Source organism: Melanotaenia boesemani, chromosome 5 (genome assembly GCF_017639745.1).
Source record: "Melanotaenia boesemani isolate fMelBoe1 chromosome 5, fMelBoe1.pri, whole genome shotgun sequence".
Classification (NCBI taxonomy): Eukaryota; Metazoa; Chordata; class Actinopteri; order Atheriniformes; family Melanotaeniidae; genus Melanotaenia; species Melanotaenia boesemani.
In genome coordinates this window covers 8025073-8041134 of record NC_055686.1, presented here as the reverse complement: position 1 = coordinate 8041134, position 16062 = coordinate 8025073, and the positions used below count along the sequence as shown (strand labels likewise).

General features: G+C 37.6%; 3 protein-coding genes across 6 annotated transcripts in view; 2 read left to right on the top strand and 1 right to left on the bottom strand.

Moving 5' to 3' along the window:
* Positions 1 to 14685, top strand: part of LOC121640153 (CD276 antigen homolog) — a 167487-nt gene extending 152802 nt beyond the window's left edge. The window contains exons 8-11 of the mRNA XM_041985838.1: positions 9607 to 9672; positions 11849 to 11896; positions 12491 to 12583; positions 12981 to 14685. Of these exons, the coding sequence (XP_041841772.1) occupies positions 9607 to 9672; positions 11849 to 11896; positions 12491 to 12583; positions 12981 to 13051 (278 nt within the window). The 3' untranslated portion in view covers positions 13052 to 14685. The remainder of the gene's footprint in view (positions 1 to 9606; positions 9673 to 11848; positions 11897 to 12490; positions 12584 to 12980) is intronic.
* LOC121640163 (CD276 antigen homolog) overlaps positions 1 to 16062 on the bottom strand; it is a 223305-nt gene that overhangs the window by 101716 nt on the left and 105527 nt on the right. The gene's annotated exons all lie outside the window — the stretch shown is intronic.
* LOC121640187 (butyrophilin subfamily 2 member A2-like) lies at positions 949 to 8702 on the top strand. 3 transcript variants are annotated; one of them, XM_041985903.1, is made up of 4 exons: positions 949 to 1106; positions 2340 to 2674; positions 2833 to 2838; positions 8422 to 8702. In XM_041985903.1, the coding sequence occupies exons 1-4, from the start codon at positions 1037 to 1039 to the stop codon at positions 8566 to 8568; spliced, it is 558 nt and encodes a 185-aa protein (XP_041841837.1). In that variant the 5' UTR covers positions 949 to 1036; the 3' UTR covers positions 8569 to 8702. The 3 variants fall into 3 exon arrangements, with proteins under 3 accessions (XP_041841837.1, XP_041841836.1, XP_041841838.1); XM_041985902.1 differs by lacking the exon at positions 2833 to 2838 and adding an exon at positions 2968 to 2972 and having other exon boundaries at positions 2340 to 2678; positions 8425 to 8702; XM_041985904.1 differs by lacking the exon at positions 2833 to 2838 and having other exon boundaries at positions 2340 to 2678; positions 8420 to 8702.

Below are 16062 nucleotides of genomic sequence, written 5' to 3'. Positions count from 1 at the left end.
CTGCAGAAAGGTTCCCACTTAAATAAGCAGAGGCATAGATCACCCAATGCTGCCACCTAGTGCCCAAACGAATACAAGTGCTTAAAATGGCTCCTACAATATGGTAATAATAATAATAATAATAATAATAGTAATAATAATAATAATAATAATAATAATAATAATAATAATAATAATAATAAACTGCCGGAGGTTGCTGCTTGGTTGGGACACATCTGTATTTATACAGCGGCTGCAACAGCCACAGGCGCACATTTGACTCTCTTTAGGACCCTGGGGAGTGTGAGTTTGCTTTATGGTTTGTTCACCTGGACGGTGTGTCGGAAGTTGAAGTCAGGTCAACATGATCCCAAGGTTCAGAGTCCCCAGCGTTTCCCAGCCTTAGAGACGTACAACAAAACATGTAAAAACTGTTTACGTAAGCAACAGATAGCATGATTTCTATGTTGGGTTAGTGAAATTAATCCGACTTTCCGAGAGATGCAACTTCACAGGGGGGTTCTGATTAAAATTCTGACTTGGAGCTCGGAAATTCCTACATTTCTGTACAACTGAAACACACGGACAAAAAATTATGATGTAATTTAACATAGACTATAATCTCCAAGAATCAAAAATCTTTATTGTCATTATACAAGGCACAATGACATTTTGTTCAGCAGCTCTTGGCTTAAGGCACACAGTAAGACACATATGAATATAAAAATAGAAAAGTATAAAAATATAAGTTTATAAGTATAAAAACATAAGTTTATCTAAGCAGAAACAAGGAAGGATGATACAGATGCATTTGTACAGAACACACGTTAGAAAACGCTCCGTCAGATTTATCATCACAACGTTTTAATGATGTGGTGGTAAAATTTTACTTTGCCAAAGTGGTGACAATAGAAAAGTAAAAAAAAAAAAAGTCAAAGTCAAAAGTGAAAGTAAGATACCATTCAGAAACTGTTCTCGGTGTCGGACGGTGTGAAAACTGCTGGACTGCGTTTCTTTGTTGAACAGCGGATGAAATCTGCTCTTTTAGCGGTTAGAAATGATGATGTTTAAGCTGCTTTTTTGGACTGGATGCTACAGTCTGCTGTCAGTCACGGAACAAGTTACAGGTAAGTTAGAAAATATCTCCCTGTTAGACCTAAGTAGTCTTTTCTTTTTTAATGTCATCTTCTTCATCATCTTTCGTTCTGGCCACGTCACAAGGACTAAATAAATAATACGTAAATATTTTAAAGTGAAGCTGTGTTTTAATAAAGTGGATCATCAGAGACAGGGACGAACTTATTTAGTTTTTGGATTTTTTGGTTAATCATTCAATAATTAAGCTTTTCGCTAAAGTCTCAGCAGCAAGTAGAAAATATTAAATATTCAAGTTATAACTTTATTTTCTCAAACTGCTGCAGATGCTGTAAAAGTTGTTCTGTAACCAGATTAACTGGTTTAGAATTTCCCAGCATGTCGAAATCTCCTGACTCCTCCTTGTGTGAAGAGGTTTTTTCCAGGAAGTGTTTTTATTTGTCACATGATTAAAGATATAAAAGCATGTTGCTGTCTTTTAAAGGAAATGAAAAGAAATCAATCTTATTACCTTTATAGCGCGATGAATTTAATTGTTGAATAACGCACGCAGAGTACTACTACTACTACTACTACTACTACTACTACTAATAATAATAATAATAATAATAATAATAATAATAAAGGCTATATTACTAATTAATGCGCTAATCCTAAAATAATATTTTTGGAACAAAGACGGAGTCCAGTCTGATTCCAGGGTGCATTATAACAGAATCATCCAGGAACTGGTCATCGGGCTCATCAGTCGACTGGCCCACGGGACGAGCGGGTAAAGTTCCTAAGTGGTCTGACGGGCCTGCTTGTAATAAATAAAGACACAGACACAGAGATAAAACAGCTGAGAGGAGGAATGTGGTTACACATTTATTGTCCATTTTTCCTTTAAAAAAAGACCATTTTTTTAAGTAAAAAGAGGAAAGGGAAATAAACCTGAGCTTCTTCTTCTTCTTCTTCTTTTTGTTATTATTATTATTATTATTATTATTATTATTATTATTATTATTATTATCATTATAATTATCATGCTATAGCTAAAGTTTTTTTTATCATAATTTGCTGTATCAATGTGATATGCAGTACAAAACAGCAATAATAACAACAAAAACTGACCAACTTATTCAGGTTTTTTTTCTTTGATTATTTAATGATGTTATTAAAAAAAAACTACAATGAAGAAAGTCTTAATAAGTGGTTTTTAGATGTGTTGTGGAGTGCTGGACGGAGGTTTGTCTAATTTGTAAATATTTGTTTTCTTTCTGCAGCTGAAACTGAGATATTTTGCTCCTCTGAGCTGTTAGTATCATTCTGCAGCTCCAGCATCGTTCTACAGTGTCACCTCGAGCCCCAGCAGGACGCAACAGACAACACAGTGAAATGGACTCAGCAGGGTGATGTTGTACATATTCGTAAAGGTGGAAAAGACGATCCTGGAGAACAAATGGAGAGGTTTGAAGGACGCACGCTTCTGTTCTCTGAAGGTCTCCATAAAGGAAATCTGTCACTCCAACTTTCCTCTTTAAAACTCTCCGACTCTGGAAGATACAAGTGCTCCTTTCAGGTCGGCTCAGTGGAGAAGAGTTGTTACGTTGGTCTCATTGTCAGTAAGTTTCCAAATATTAAAAATGGAAATGTACATCATCACACCTCATTCTTTCTACACGATCATCTTGCATCAGTAACTGAATGTCATTGCTACAGCAGCAAAGTGTAATATTTAAGCTGTAAGTCAGAGTAACGACGTCCTGGTAAGCTCAGGTTGGAGCATGACAGTGTTAAGGCGGAATTATGGTCGCGTGGCTACGGAATAAATGATGCCGGCGAGTTTGCTCTTGCACTCGAGCATATGAGGGTGCGCGTCGATTTGGTAACCTAACCTGAAGGTGGCAGCAGGAGTGGTATAAGCAAGTAAACTCACCGAGTCGGAGTTATTTGATGGTTCACTTCAGTCCAGTAGGTATCGGTGTGTGTCAGACACGTGACCTAATTTGCCGACCCCTAAATCTAACGTTGTGGCCCACTTTTCTACCTTTCTTATTGTGTGACTTGGTATGGCAGTCTTTTAGACAAGATTATAACACAGGCAAAGACGATGCACAGCTGTTTACAACGATGCACCCAACACGGCGATCCGAGTGTGGCCTCAGCTGATTTTCTGCTTTAAAACAACAATGGCGTCCAGTATGGTTCAGTGTCTTTATTAGCTTGTGGAAGAAAATGAATAAATATTTTGGATCAGTCTCTCATCAAATGGTTATTGTTTTTAAAAACGGTGGTTACCACACAAATTCAGCAAGAAGAGCCAGATATCCGGCAACACGTGATCGCAAACTGACCAATCACCAAACGGAGTACCTCCACGCAACCTTGTACGTAGCAGGGGTGCAAGTCAGATCTGGAAGAGGTGCGCATCGAGCTATGCAGATGCTGTGCGCAAGCCCGGACTTTGGGAGGGGCTTACCAGGGCTCCAGCCCGGGGCCCCGGTGCTTCGAGGGCCCCAAATGCTGTTTTGTATTTTTGTGAATGAATGGTGTGAGGATTCCTTAATTTTATCAGAGAGGAATTTGACGTTGTTCTCATTTGCTTTGGCAAACGTCAATCAATAATGCTTTATTGTTATTGGTCTAAGTTTGACGCATCTTACGCATTAGGTGGAGCATCAGAGAACACGATGGCGGACAACAGAAAATATGAGAGTGGAGCGCAGAAAAGAAAGAAAAAGAAAGAAAAAGAGGGTCGTGACAAAGAGGCGATAAAGAAAATGCCCAAGCTGACAGGCTTTTTTAAACGTCAAAGCGGAGATGGAACAGAACCTTCGTTCCTCTCCGCTTCTGAAAATGTTAGTTTTGATGCTAACACCGGCGCGACGGTCCCGCCAGAAGTGGCTGATCTGACGCCTGCGCAATCAGAGGCCCCAGACGGGACTTCACCGCATGCAGATCCAGAAAAGTTGGCAACTTTACAAGGTTCATGTCAAACTAATGCCTTTAAGGCTTATCCATATTCTAACCATTTGACTCATTACCTAAAGGGTTTAATGTCATTGGTTCGAGTTGTCCTTTTAAACTTTCAAAATTGCAGTATTTTCTGATCTCTTTTTTTCCCCACAGGAACATTAGCCTATATTTGTTTATGTCCATGTGCTCTCTGACTGTCAGGAAAGCATTTTTTGGACATTTGAAACTAAAGACTGATTTTGAGTTTTGATACATTTATTTCCACTTGAAGGACTCACAATGCTTGGTTATTTGTATGTATTGCTTGTTCAGACAGCTTTGTAAAAGTATATTTGAGAGATGCATTTTCTTGCACTTAATGTTTTATAGTTTGTGTTTGAAGTCTATGCAACAACAGACATTCAAGGATTTTATGTTGCGATGTTGTGAGAGCATATTCTGGTATGGAGCCTTTTGCTTTTGTCTTTATGGAAACCAGTTCAGGGTTGATTGTAGTTTGTGACAAGCAGCTTATTAAAGTTGTAAAAGGTGAAAACTTTTTTTTCCGGTAATTTTCCTGCTTGTAATCTCTCTCTCAATCTACAGATACAAATATCTATATGTATATATCTATATACTGTAAATATATATATATATATATATATATATATATATATATATATATATATATATATATAATGTGTCTGTGTGTGTGTGTTTGTGTGTGTATGTGTTTGTATGTATGTATGTGTGTGTACAGATGGATTACTATGATTAAGTAGGGCCCGCACATTGGCTCAAGCCCAGGGGCCCACATCCTCCTAAATCCGGCCCTGGCTGTGCGAGCATAATTCTGCCTTTAGAGGGTTGTTAGAAAGAGCTGCTGCTGCAAAGGAGATGAGGGCAAAATTACACCAGGATAGTCCGGAGGACTATAAAAACTTCTTATCTTTGTTTGGTTTGCTTTCACTAGTATGCACATTACTCAAGCGGACGAAAGCACCTGGACAAGGGATGTGAATCCCCACCACTGAGACTAGATTAGAATAGAATACAATAAATTTAGGAAACTTTCTTGGTGCAGTGGTGCAACATGGAACATAGACTTGTACGAGAAATAAAATAAATGATAATGAAGACTTTAAAATAAGGCTCTAAGGGCACACTAGTGTTATTTTTATCAGCCATTTTTTAAATTTAGTCTCAGTTTTAGTCTAGTTTCAATCGGGCTTATTAGTCATATGACATGAGAGAGGTGTTAAAAGTGTCGGTATGTATGTGCACGTCCTGTTTACTGATGGAGATGGCAAGGGAGGGGGAGGAGGGGGAGGAGAGGGGCCTGCCTTTGATGAAGTGGCCAGTGTAATGCAGGGGGAGGAGGGGGTGCTGTAGTCCTTGATGGGATCAGTGGAGGTGTTGGGGCGAGCAGGAGTGTTTGGGGTGCCAGAGGAGGTGTCGAAGCGAGCATAAAAAGAATTGAGGCTCAAGGCGAGGCTGAGATTATTCATAGCTTTAAGGGCCTGTAGTTGGTAATTTGTCTTTAGACCTTTCCACACAGAAGCAGAGTCGTTGTCAGAGAACTGCTGCTGAAGTCTGTGTAAATATGCAGATTTAGCACTCCTCACTTCCTCGCTAAACCGGTATTTTGCCTCTTTGTAGCAGTCCCTGTCTCCACTTTTGAAAGCCGTTTTTTCTCCTTCCTGATCTGTCTGAGTTTGGCTGTGACCTGGGGCTTGTCATTGTGATAACTGACCCTGGTGCAGGTTGGAACAATGCACTCTTCACAAAAGTGGCTGTATGAAATCACAGGGACGCCACTCATTAAGGATTTGACAACAATTTGACTTTATATAATGTGATTTGGTTCGATAAGATTCATGATGCGATTCATCACAATTTAACATAATACAAAGAATTTACAAGCTCACACGTGGTTTCTAAATAACATCACAATTATTTTGTTCTCTCTCTTTCCCTGTGAAGGATGTAATTGATCCTTGATTGCTTTCTATAAAGCAAACCAATAAATCAAACTTCAAAAGAAGATGCAATTTAATATGGTACAAATGACTAGTATGCCTAATAAAACACTGAATCATAAGCAAAAAATGCTTTTTTCATTACATTTGTTTCTAATCTCATTCTTTACTTATAAAAAACATTTATTTAGGAAATTTTGTTTTGGTCTCTGCCTGTATTTACCTTCGCCAAGGCAGAGGTCATATATCCAGGAATGTTGATTTGTTTATTTGTCCATCTGTCTGACTGGTAGCAACATAACTCGAAAGGTTGTGGACAAATTTTGATGAAATCTCTGAAATGGGATAAGGAACAGGTTATTAGATTTTGAGGGTGATCTGGATCACTGCCTGTATCCAGGAATATTTTAAAGGATTGTTTACTAGGCAAATGTATTTGTAGAGCAGAAATCAATGACAGGGTGATAAAAATGGCCGCTCGACCTGGAGGTTTTCCTTCCTGTTGAACTGAGTTCGTACTCCACTGTCTCCTCCTGCACACTCACAGTGGGGGATTGAATCAAAGAGAATATTAAATGAAATATGCTGGTTTCCATTGATAGGTTATTATATTTATATGAATTAGACTATGTGAACACAGTCATATAAATAGAGAAAAAAACTGGATTATAACTAAACTACAGTGACTTTGTTGTAACTTCGTATGATGCAAATAAATTGAACTAAACCTCCTGGATGCATATCTAGTTTCATTCAGACAGTTTTTTACCGTTCAGTCACAAGTTTAACATCTTTGCCTTTTACAACTTTTACACTGTTTGCTCCAAATTTTAGTCCCACCTGACTGAAGATGAATTACCTTCAAGGAATTTATAATCCTTTCCATTACTTTCTATAGATCAGTCAGGTGCCACAGCTCATTCGGGTCTGCAAAGACTCTAACTGCAGACTCATTAAGCAAATTAAAGGCAAAGTAAGTTTAGCTGTAGCACAATTTAACGACAGGGTGATTCAAAGAGCTTTACAGAAAATAAAAAGTTTACCTTAATTAATAATTTAACATAAAAAAAATGAAAGAAAAGGGAAAAAGAAAAAACACTGGATAAAAACAGTATTAAAACATGATCAAGTTCGAAAATTAAAGCTTCAAAGGAACAGTTTGAGATTTGGACTCTAAATAAAATCAATTGAATTGCAGCAGAGAACAGGTGGGTCTTTAACCTGGATTTAAATAAACTGAGTGTTTCAGCTGATCTAAAACTTTCTGGGAGTTTGTTCCAGCTTGTGGAGCATTGAACCTGAATGCAGCTTCTCCATGTCTGGTTCTGACTCTGGGAACTGATAAGAAACTGGAACCAGATGACCTGAGGGTTCTGGTAGGTTCATACTGGGTCAAGAGGTCACTGATGTATTTTGGTCCTAAACCATTCAGAACTTTATAGACCAGCAGCAGAACTTTAAAATCTATTCTCTGACAAACAGGCAGCCAGTGTAAAGACCTCAGAGCTGGACTGATGTGGTCCACTTTCTTGGTCTTAGTGAGGACTCGAGCAGCAGAGTTCTGAATAAGCTATGGAGAGACCGGGATAATTAGGGCTTCTAACTCTGAAATAATGCTCATAATCATTAAAAAAAAAAAAAAAAAAATCAGTGGTTTGGTGGAGGTCTGTACTCCCTAAATGCTGTCACTTCGCAAACTTCTGTCTCAGACCACTAACTCAGATTGTTTAATCTGTCCATCCTTAACCTGAACTACATCACACAGTTACAACAAAAACTCACCAGAGGAAAATAAACGTGAACACTGACTAATAAGGAAAAATAAGAAAATTTGGCTCATTGATTTGCCAGGACTGAAACCAGACAGTTTTAACTTTCTGGTTTTACTTTAGTTTTCACACCTAAAGCAGTTTCACCAGAATCTGCCCAGTATGAGCAGCAGGAGAGGCAGCGAGTTAACCAGCATGCTGCTCTATGACACGCTCCACATCACTTCCTCTGTTTGGTTTCAGGGGATGGTCAGTCAGATGCAACAGGATTCACTTACAACTGAACTGAGACCCCAGATGTTCAAGCAGACCAGAGTTCACTTCTTGTCATTATTACATCGTTACAGTCATTCAGCAGACGCTTTTATCCAAAGCGACTTACACTGGTCAAGCAGTATCGTTAAGGGTCTTTCTTAAGGACTCAACTGGAGGGTATTAATATTCGTCCCCTGGACAATCAAACTCTGGTCTCCCGCATGGGGTGCAATACTGCTGCTGAAGGAAGAAGAAAACTTATGAACCTTGAATACAGTTTTTAATTACACAAAAATAATGTGCACTAACCCGTTATTCGTTCTGATGAAGCAGCAGCTGCTCAGTCATCTTTGACTTTAATGGTTTTAGGAAACAAAGTTCTCATCTAAGTGTTTGTTTTTCCAGAGGAGTTTGAAGTGATCGTCTCACCTGATCCAGTTACAGCAGAGTCGGGTCAGGATGTGGTTCTACCATGCTACCTGGAACCTCCGTTTGATGTAACATCTCTGACTGTGGAGTGGAGATGGAACAAAACTACGGTGCACAGATATTGAGATCAGAAAGACGTTCCAGATATTGAAGATCAGAGGTTTAAAGGCAGAACTTCTCTCTTCTATGATGAAATGATTCATGGAAACATTTCCCTCAAACTGAGAAATGTTTCTGAAGAAGATGCAGGAAATTACACCTGTTTTGTTCCTAAACTCAACTGTCAGGTGAAAAAAGGAAAACATTGTTCTGAAAGTTGGTGAGTACTGATTAACTTTAACAGAAAGAAACGTGTTTATAAAATGTTTACACTGAAAAACAGTTTATATTTTCTTTGTGTGGAGAAACATGTTAACATGTATTTAAACATGTATGACCTGAATATTTAATCCTGTTATTTTCTTTTACAGAGTTAAAGGAGGAAAATCCAAACATGAAAGGTCAGATTTATGTTTGAAAAGTAAAGAATGAACTGAAAAAATCTGCAGTAAATCTTTGTGAACTTCATAGTTGATGTTTTTATTTTGTAGTTTCACTGTAAAACAGAATGAAGAAGATTAGAAATGAAAACTTTTATAAACCATCATGGCTTTTTAATTCGGTCCAGGACAACAAAATATTGTGTTGAGCAACTTTTACCTGCCATGGTTTTATTTCTGGTTGTCTCTTTGTTTAAGTTCTGACTTTGTTTTATGTTTTGGGGGATTGAATGTTTTGTCTTTAATTCAGTTTTCCTTGTAAAGTGTTTGGTTTTCTTTCTTCTTTTCATAAATCAATTTTTATCTTTAACTAGGACACCATAATATGGATTCAACTCAGACTCCACCTTCATCTGACCCATCTAATCAGAAAGGTAAATGTCTCTCAACTTGTTAACAGAAAAATAAAAAGTATAATATTTACAGTTTAATATATTTTCTCTCCACCAGCAGGAATCAAGTTTAGTGAGTAAAAATGGCTTCCAGTTATATTATTGATTAGATTATAATTATTCTGAGTTAAAGTTTTATTTTTATATTATTGTTGTTTTATTAACATTTTCAATTTGGAATTAAGGCATTTTTTTACTTGTTGTTTTCTAATATTTTTTCTCTGTTTTGCAGGACTTGTCATTGGTCTTCCTGTTGCTGCTGTTCTTGTTCTCATTGTTGGTTTAGTTTATTATAAACGTGAGTCATAAATTTCTCCTCTTTTCATTTCCAGCAGATTCTTTCCTTCTACACTTTCAGATGAAGCTAAACAGAATTAAATGTGTTCATTAGTTTCTATAGATTAAGTTTTAATAGATCAGTTCAACACAAGAGTCTTTTAACAAGAAGTGATAATAGTAAGATTTGTTGTAGTAGCAGAAAAACAAACAAAATAAGTGTTAAAGTGAAACAATGCTCTCTACAATAAAGAAACCACTTCACACACGTGTTTATACATCAGTTAATCTGTAATTTTGAGTCATCGTTAAATAAAAGAGTCACAAACATAAAATGAATCTTGTATTAATGACGAATGTTTAACTGGAAAAATCTGATAGTTTTCATTTAGTAAAATGTAAAATAAACACAGAACACAAAACTTTGTTTTCACACTCGGACACAAATTCAAAGATCTAATCACTAATCAATCAATAATCTGACCCACGACTGTGAGAGTGACGGCTTGTTGACACAGAGAAGGAACCTTCTTTGATTGATGAATTGATCGATTCAGACCAATAATGTCACCTTTGTGAAAACGAGCAGCAACATATAAAAGAGTAAAAAGGAAACGTTTGCAGCTGACTGTCCAACCCAGCCTTCTTCATCAGCCGCGGTTTAACACAGGAGATAACGGATGACGCTCACTAGGATGAAACTTCTCTGTCTCACGTTTCTTTATTTTCCACGTCACAACGTAACATAATCCATTTATTATTATTCAGTGTATGAAAGGAATCGAAACAACACGTAGAGGACATGATGCATGATTGTGTTAAAATAAAATCCCTTTAAATATCAGAGATAAGACCAGTTCAGGTAAGAAGAGGATAGAAATCTACACATCAAACAGCTGATCTCAGGTTTTAACATAAATAACTTGGTGATCTGCTGCGACTTCACGCTGCAGACAGGAAGTTCTTCTTATTCTGTCTGTCAGACTCATCTGAGACATGTTTGATTCCCTTTTTATTCTGTGGAGAAAATGATTCGTTATGACCAAGTAAAACCTTCATGAACGAGTCTCAAGTCAAACAAAGTGTCTTTCTGGGTTTTACCAGGAAACTGATGGATCAGGGAGCGTATATGGCAGGAAGCAGTTCATCATTCCTGGTAAACAGGCTGGAGGAATCTTCTCTGTGTCACATGTCACATCATTTATAGCATAAAATGAGGTTCTCATCATAAACACAGTGATCATAAATCACATCATCAGCTGTCTGTGTGTTCTTCTTCTATCTGATACACACCAGCTGATTCTTATTGTCCTCAGTCAGTGAGACGACTTTGCAACGATGACAACAATCATGTCATGTGTACCGAATAAAAAGTATTATTGTTGATATTATATCTCAGTAAAACACGTATGAACCGAGTATCAGATCAACCTCAGCATCTGCTGCTCAAGTCTCATCTTTTCAAGACGTAGAAGTGATCAAGTTAAAGCAGAGTTGTACTAACCTTATGTCCACATGGACATGAGGATTTTTCAAATCTGAGGTTTTCCCCTAGAAATCACAACATCTGGTATTATCTATAAAAAATGCATGTCCACAGAAACTAAAGGAGTCAGATGTGTTTCTGTGTTTAGTGACAACGATGCAAAAGACAAATCAGCTTTAAAAAAATGTTTTTAACTGGCTTTTAAAACCGACCACAAAGTCCTCAGGTCTCAAGTCATTAACTTCCAGAGTCTGGGGGCCACTGAACAGAAAACTCCGTCTCCTTTAGTCTCCAGCTTAATATGGAGCACCATCAGCAGACCCTGGTCACAGGACCTCAGGGACCTGGCAGGGAGACATGGTTTCAGAAGCTCTCTGATATAACCTGGTGTCTGTCCTTGAAGAACTCTCCGAATCAGTAAAAGTCTTAAACTGCTCTGAAATAAACCAGAAGCCAGTGCAGCTGCATCAAGACTGGAGTCACATGAGAAAACTTGGAGGATTTTGTCAGCAGCCTGGCAGACTGGTACTGAGACGCCTTCACTGACAGATGGATTATCTGAAAATCTTCACCATGGAAGCTGTTTTCTGTAAAGTTTCTTTCACAAAACTGAGTTCACACGTGGACAAAAGATGCAAACTCAGAAAACCAAGATTGTCAAATTATGTGATGAATAGAGAAATAATGTCTTTGTGTTTGTTGTTTACTGTAGGGAGACATTCGAGACAACGCAGGTCTGACCCGGTACCAAACCAAGACGGTAATAACTGTTTAATTTCTCATCTACAGAAAATATAAACATTAAGTTTGGACACACTTGTTGTAGAAAAATTACCAAGAGTCTGGAATAAGTAAAGGTATAAAAAGTTTATTACAGGAGAAGTATTGAATACAGTCGAGAATGTCTTCATGGACTCCGAGTAATTAGCTTACCCGGCCACTCTTACCCGGTGGCGTTTTCCACCGGGGGACCTCTGTGGACACAGAGGAATTACCAGCTGCAGGCCTGTAACCTGCGGCTAACACTGTGTACGCCTACACGGTCCAGACTCTCACAAGCCCAGACAAACCCTCTGTCTCCAAACCAGCTTCATAACTTAATTAAACAAAGTACTTTTAACTCACCAGACTATTTTTTTAGTTTGTTGATTTCGGCGATGATTCCAGAGAACCAAACGAGGGTCCCCCTTTCAAAAACAAAGCCTGAAAATCTAATGGGAATACAGATAACAGATAATTACAATGAAAACAGAGTTTAACCCTTTAATGCTTTATCATATCATTTTTAAAGGGTTAACTAATGTTAACATTGTTGATAAACTAAGAAATGAATTATTCTGTGTGTGTTGTTTAGGTTCATGTGCTGGACAAAACAGTCTGCAAGCTGATCCACAGGCTGACCCAGAACCACATGAAGGGATTGAGATGTTGCCAACAGAAGATCATGGTAATAACTCAGCTGTTTCTGTTTCATTTATCACTAACAGAAAAAGTGAGAAAAACAAGGAAAAGAGGGATTTAATTTCATTATTTGTTTTACTTATAATAAGGTGGATCTGATTAAAAATCCTCCTGATGGAAGAAATGCTCTTTGGAAACCAGAATCTCAGATCAGATCAGTGAGTCATTGAGTCATAAGGAGCAACTTACTGGCTGGATGCTTTGTTACACAGAACCAACAGAACAGCTGATGTTTAAAACGCTGCTTCTTCTTCTTTGTTATGAAATCATAGTGGATCCTTCAAGAAGTAAAGCTGTTAATTAATTAAACTTTTTTTTATCAAAGCACATGAAAGAAAAAAGCAATGATTACTGAAAATAACTTCTTTTGTTTTGTGTTTTAGGTGCACATGATGGACAAGACGGGCAGCAGGACAACAACCAGGAAGAGGAGCCTTTAAATGATCCGAACTAAGACGTTTAAACATCCGTGTGATCCATTACTCAGCCACTTAGTGGAAAAAAGTTGGGTTTTTTTCATTACTTGTCACTTCTTAATCCACATTTTCATGCTTTTTGTGTAGGGACTTTCAGTGATTAAACCATTTGTGTTTCCCATTTTGACATTTAAACACAAATTCTGAACATTGTTTTAATAATAATATTTACTAAATCTAAAACACTTTCATGTTACTGACATAGTTCCATCTTGTTAGACAACATCTACAGTAGCTGATATTCCTCTCTTACATTTCTGCTCTGTTTACCTCCTCAGTCTGCTAGTTATTAATTATTAGCCAGTTTACAGGTTTATTACCACAAACTGGTGGACTGGAGTAAACTAAGAGATACTCAGCTGGTTCTGTAAATGGACGTTTACTAAAAAACACTAAAAACATCTCGTGCTTATCAGTGAGATCCATGTAAAAATAATCTTGATTTAATGTTTCCAGTGAGTTATCAGCCAGCCTGAAGAACAGTGTCCTCCATACCAGAAACAGCTGTATTAGATGGCAAGACCAAAGTCTCTGATGTCTTTCTCATGTGAACATACAGCAGCTTCTTCATAAAGCAGCTCACACACGTCCTACAATCATGAGGTCTGAGTTTAAAAACACTCCAGGATGGCTACTGGTTTCTACTGTTATGTTTTCTAGTGGAACTTTAACTTAGACCTGATGCTTGATCAGGTTCAGGATAGTAAAACTATATGTTAAGATTGGACAAAAGGTCTTTATTTGGTTTAGTTTACAGTAATTATTCAAGTTAATAAGATGTATTAGAAAATGAGATGGAAATATACTATTTAAAGTTTAACTTTGACAAAAACTGAGATCAAAGCATCAGCTTGTGAATCCAGTGGAGAAAGACTGAGCTGTTTTTATTAAGGGTTCTATGAACATGTCAGACTGTCTTATTTTTACATGCACAGAAATACGTTACTGTGAAGGAAACACTGCCTTAAAAACAGCTTTTTATGATTTTACCTTGAAAGGATAAAAACGGCAGCTTCATAAAACACAGCTTGGTCTCCACTTTTTTTATATTAACTCAGGAGTTTTGGACTAATTTTATATGTTAGTGTTATTGACAGTCAGGAGGAAAAAGTAAAATAAATAAATAGATAAACAAGATAACGGGCTTGCTGTGCAGGTCATGGGGATGAAATGTAATCCAGATGTATTTTTTTTAACATTGTTATGTGGTTGCAGTGGCTCAGCTGGTACATCAGGTTGTCCAGTGACTGGAAATTTGCTGTTCAAATCCCAGTAATCTGTTTTTGTGTCCATGAGCAAGACATTTCACCCTCCTTGTTTCCAGTGTCGGTGTTACTGGTGTATGAATGTTTTGGTGGTGGTTGGAGAGGCTGCTGGTACACATGTAGCTTACCATCACCAGGTGTCAATGAGGAGTGGATGAATAATGGATCCAATGTAAAGCGCTTTGGGAGCCGTCAGTAATAAACCAAAATATAAATATAATCCATTATTATTATTGTGTATTATTGTGCTTTATGGGCAGTGTGTAAAGTCAGACAGTTTTCTAAGCTGTGAATCATCTCTAAAAAATGTGATTTCTTTTTAAATAAAAATCTTTTTCCTGGGTTTATTTTTTGTTTCTATTTATTTACTGAATTACAATCAAGCTTTGATACAGATACTTATCTCCTCCTCAGCATTTGTTTAGACCTGTTTGTGTGTAGGTGTAGGTGTAGGTGTAGGTGTAGGAAGGGAGGGAGGCGACCACTCCCCCATCAGGACAGCAGTGGGTCCTGTAAAGACCAGGAAAAGATTAGAGAACACGACCCGTCTACAACCATACTGAGACAGTAAAATGTTGTTTCCACTCATTTTATTTATTCTAAAACTGGTTTATAGTCGAGCATCAGTTTATTTCCTCGTTCATACCTTTAACCAGAGACTGCTGAGCACATGACCTTTAATGCTGTAGAGAAAACTGGTTTTGGATTTGCTTTGCTTCATAAACTCATTTATAATAAAGATTACATTGTTCCCGGAACAAACATCGTCACATTTAACTAAAACGTTTGTCTTGTTGGGAAGATTCCACCACTTATTTTTACTGGCACTGTTACTGCTCCAGTCATTAAACTGGTCTGTTCAGGAATGAGGACATAAAGTAAACACTGCAGCTGTCTTCAGCCTCACCGCAGCTTTACTAAAACTGACATTGTTTACAGTTTCTACTTATATGATCATCAGAATCTCCTCAGTGGAAAAATGGGAGGCTTGTTTATTTACTATGACCTCATCCTGCACATGTGTGTGTTGGAGATGCTTCACATGTAAACAGGTTGTAAAAGACTCATAATCTTTGATAACAGTAAAGAACATAAAGCAAAGGTTGTCACAACATCAACTTAACTCTTCTTTGTTACATGTTTACCCTCCAGTTAAAAGCTTGTGGAATGAAGTGTGACAGGTTTGCAAACACAATGAAAAAGGTGAGCTGCAGGTGGTGCATGCTGTTTCCACATTCAGGTGCTTTCCTCTCGTCATGTCTTTAGACTAAAGGCAGCATAGCTAAATAATTACTGTCAGGGACAAAGAACAATCTGAGTTAGTGAACCTAAAAACACCTTTGTGTTTGCACCAGAGCAATCAGATTAGGCTAAGTGGCTAATGATAAAGCTAAATCTAAACATGCTTTGTCTGTGTTCTTTACACTGAAGTGTCTCCAAATTTCAAAGATACACAAAACTTAATCCACAGGGTTTCATAAGTAGTTTACCCTCCTTTTACAGCTAAAACAGCTTTACTTTCTAAGGGTTTCCACAAAGTTCAAGAGTGTGTTTATGGGAATTTTAGTCTGTTCTTGGAGAAGTGTGTTAGTGAGATCAGGCACTGGTTTTACTCTGATTCATCCCTCAGGTGTTCTGTCAGGACTCTGCAGACCAGTCAGGTTCCTCTACATCAGTGGTTCCCAAACTTCTTCTGCAGGACCCTTTTCATGTACAACAGTAAT

Coding starts and splice junctions, on each gene's coding strand:
- LOC121640187 (XM_041985903.1), top strand. CDS start 1,037: ATGATGATGTTTAAGCTGCTTTTTTGGACTGGATGCTACAGTCTGCTG. Junction 1,107..2,339: donor AGTCACGGAACAAGTTACAG/GTAAGTTAGAAA, acceptor TTCTTTCTGCAG/CTGAAACTGAGATATTTTGC.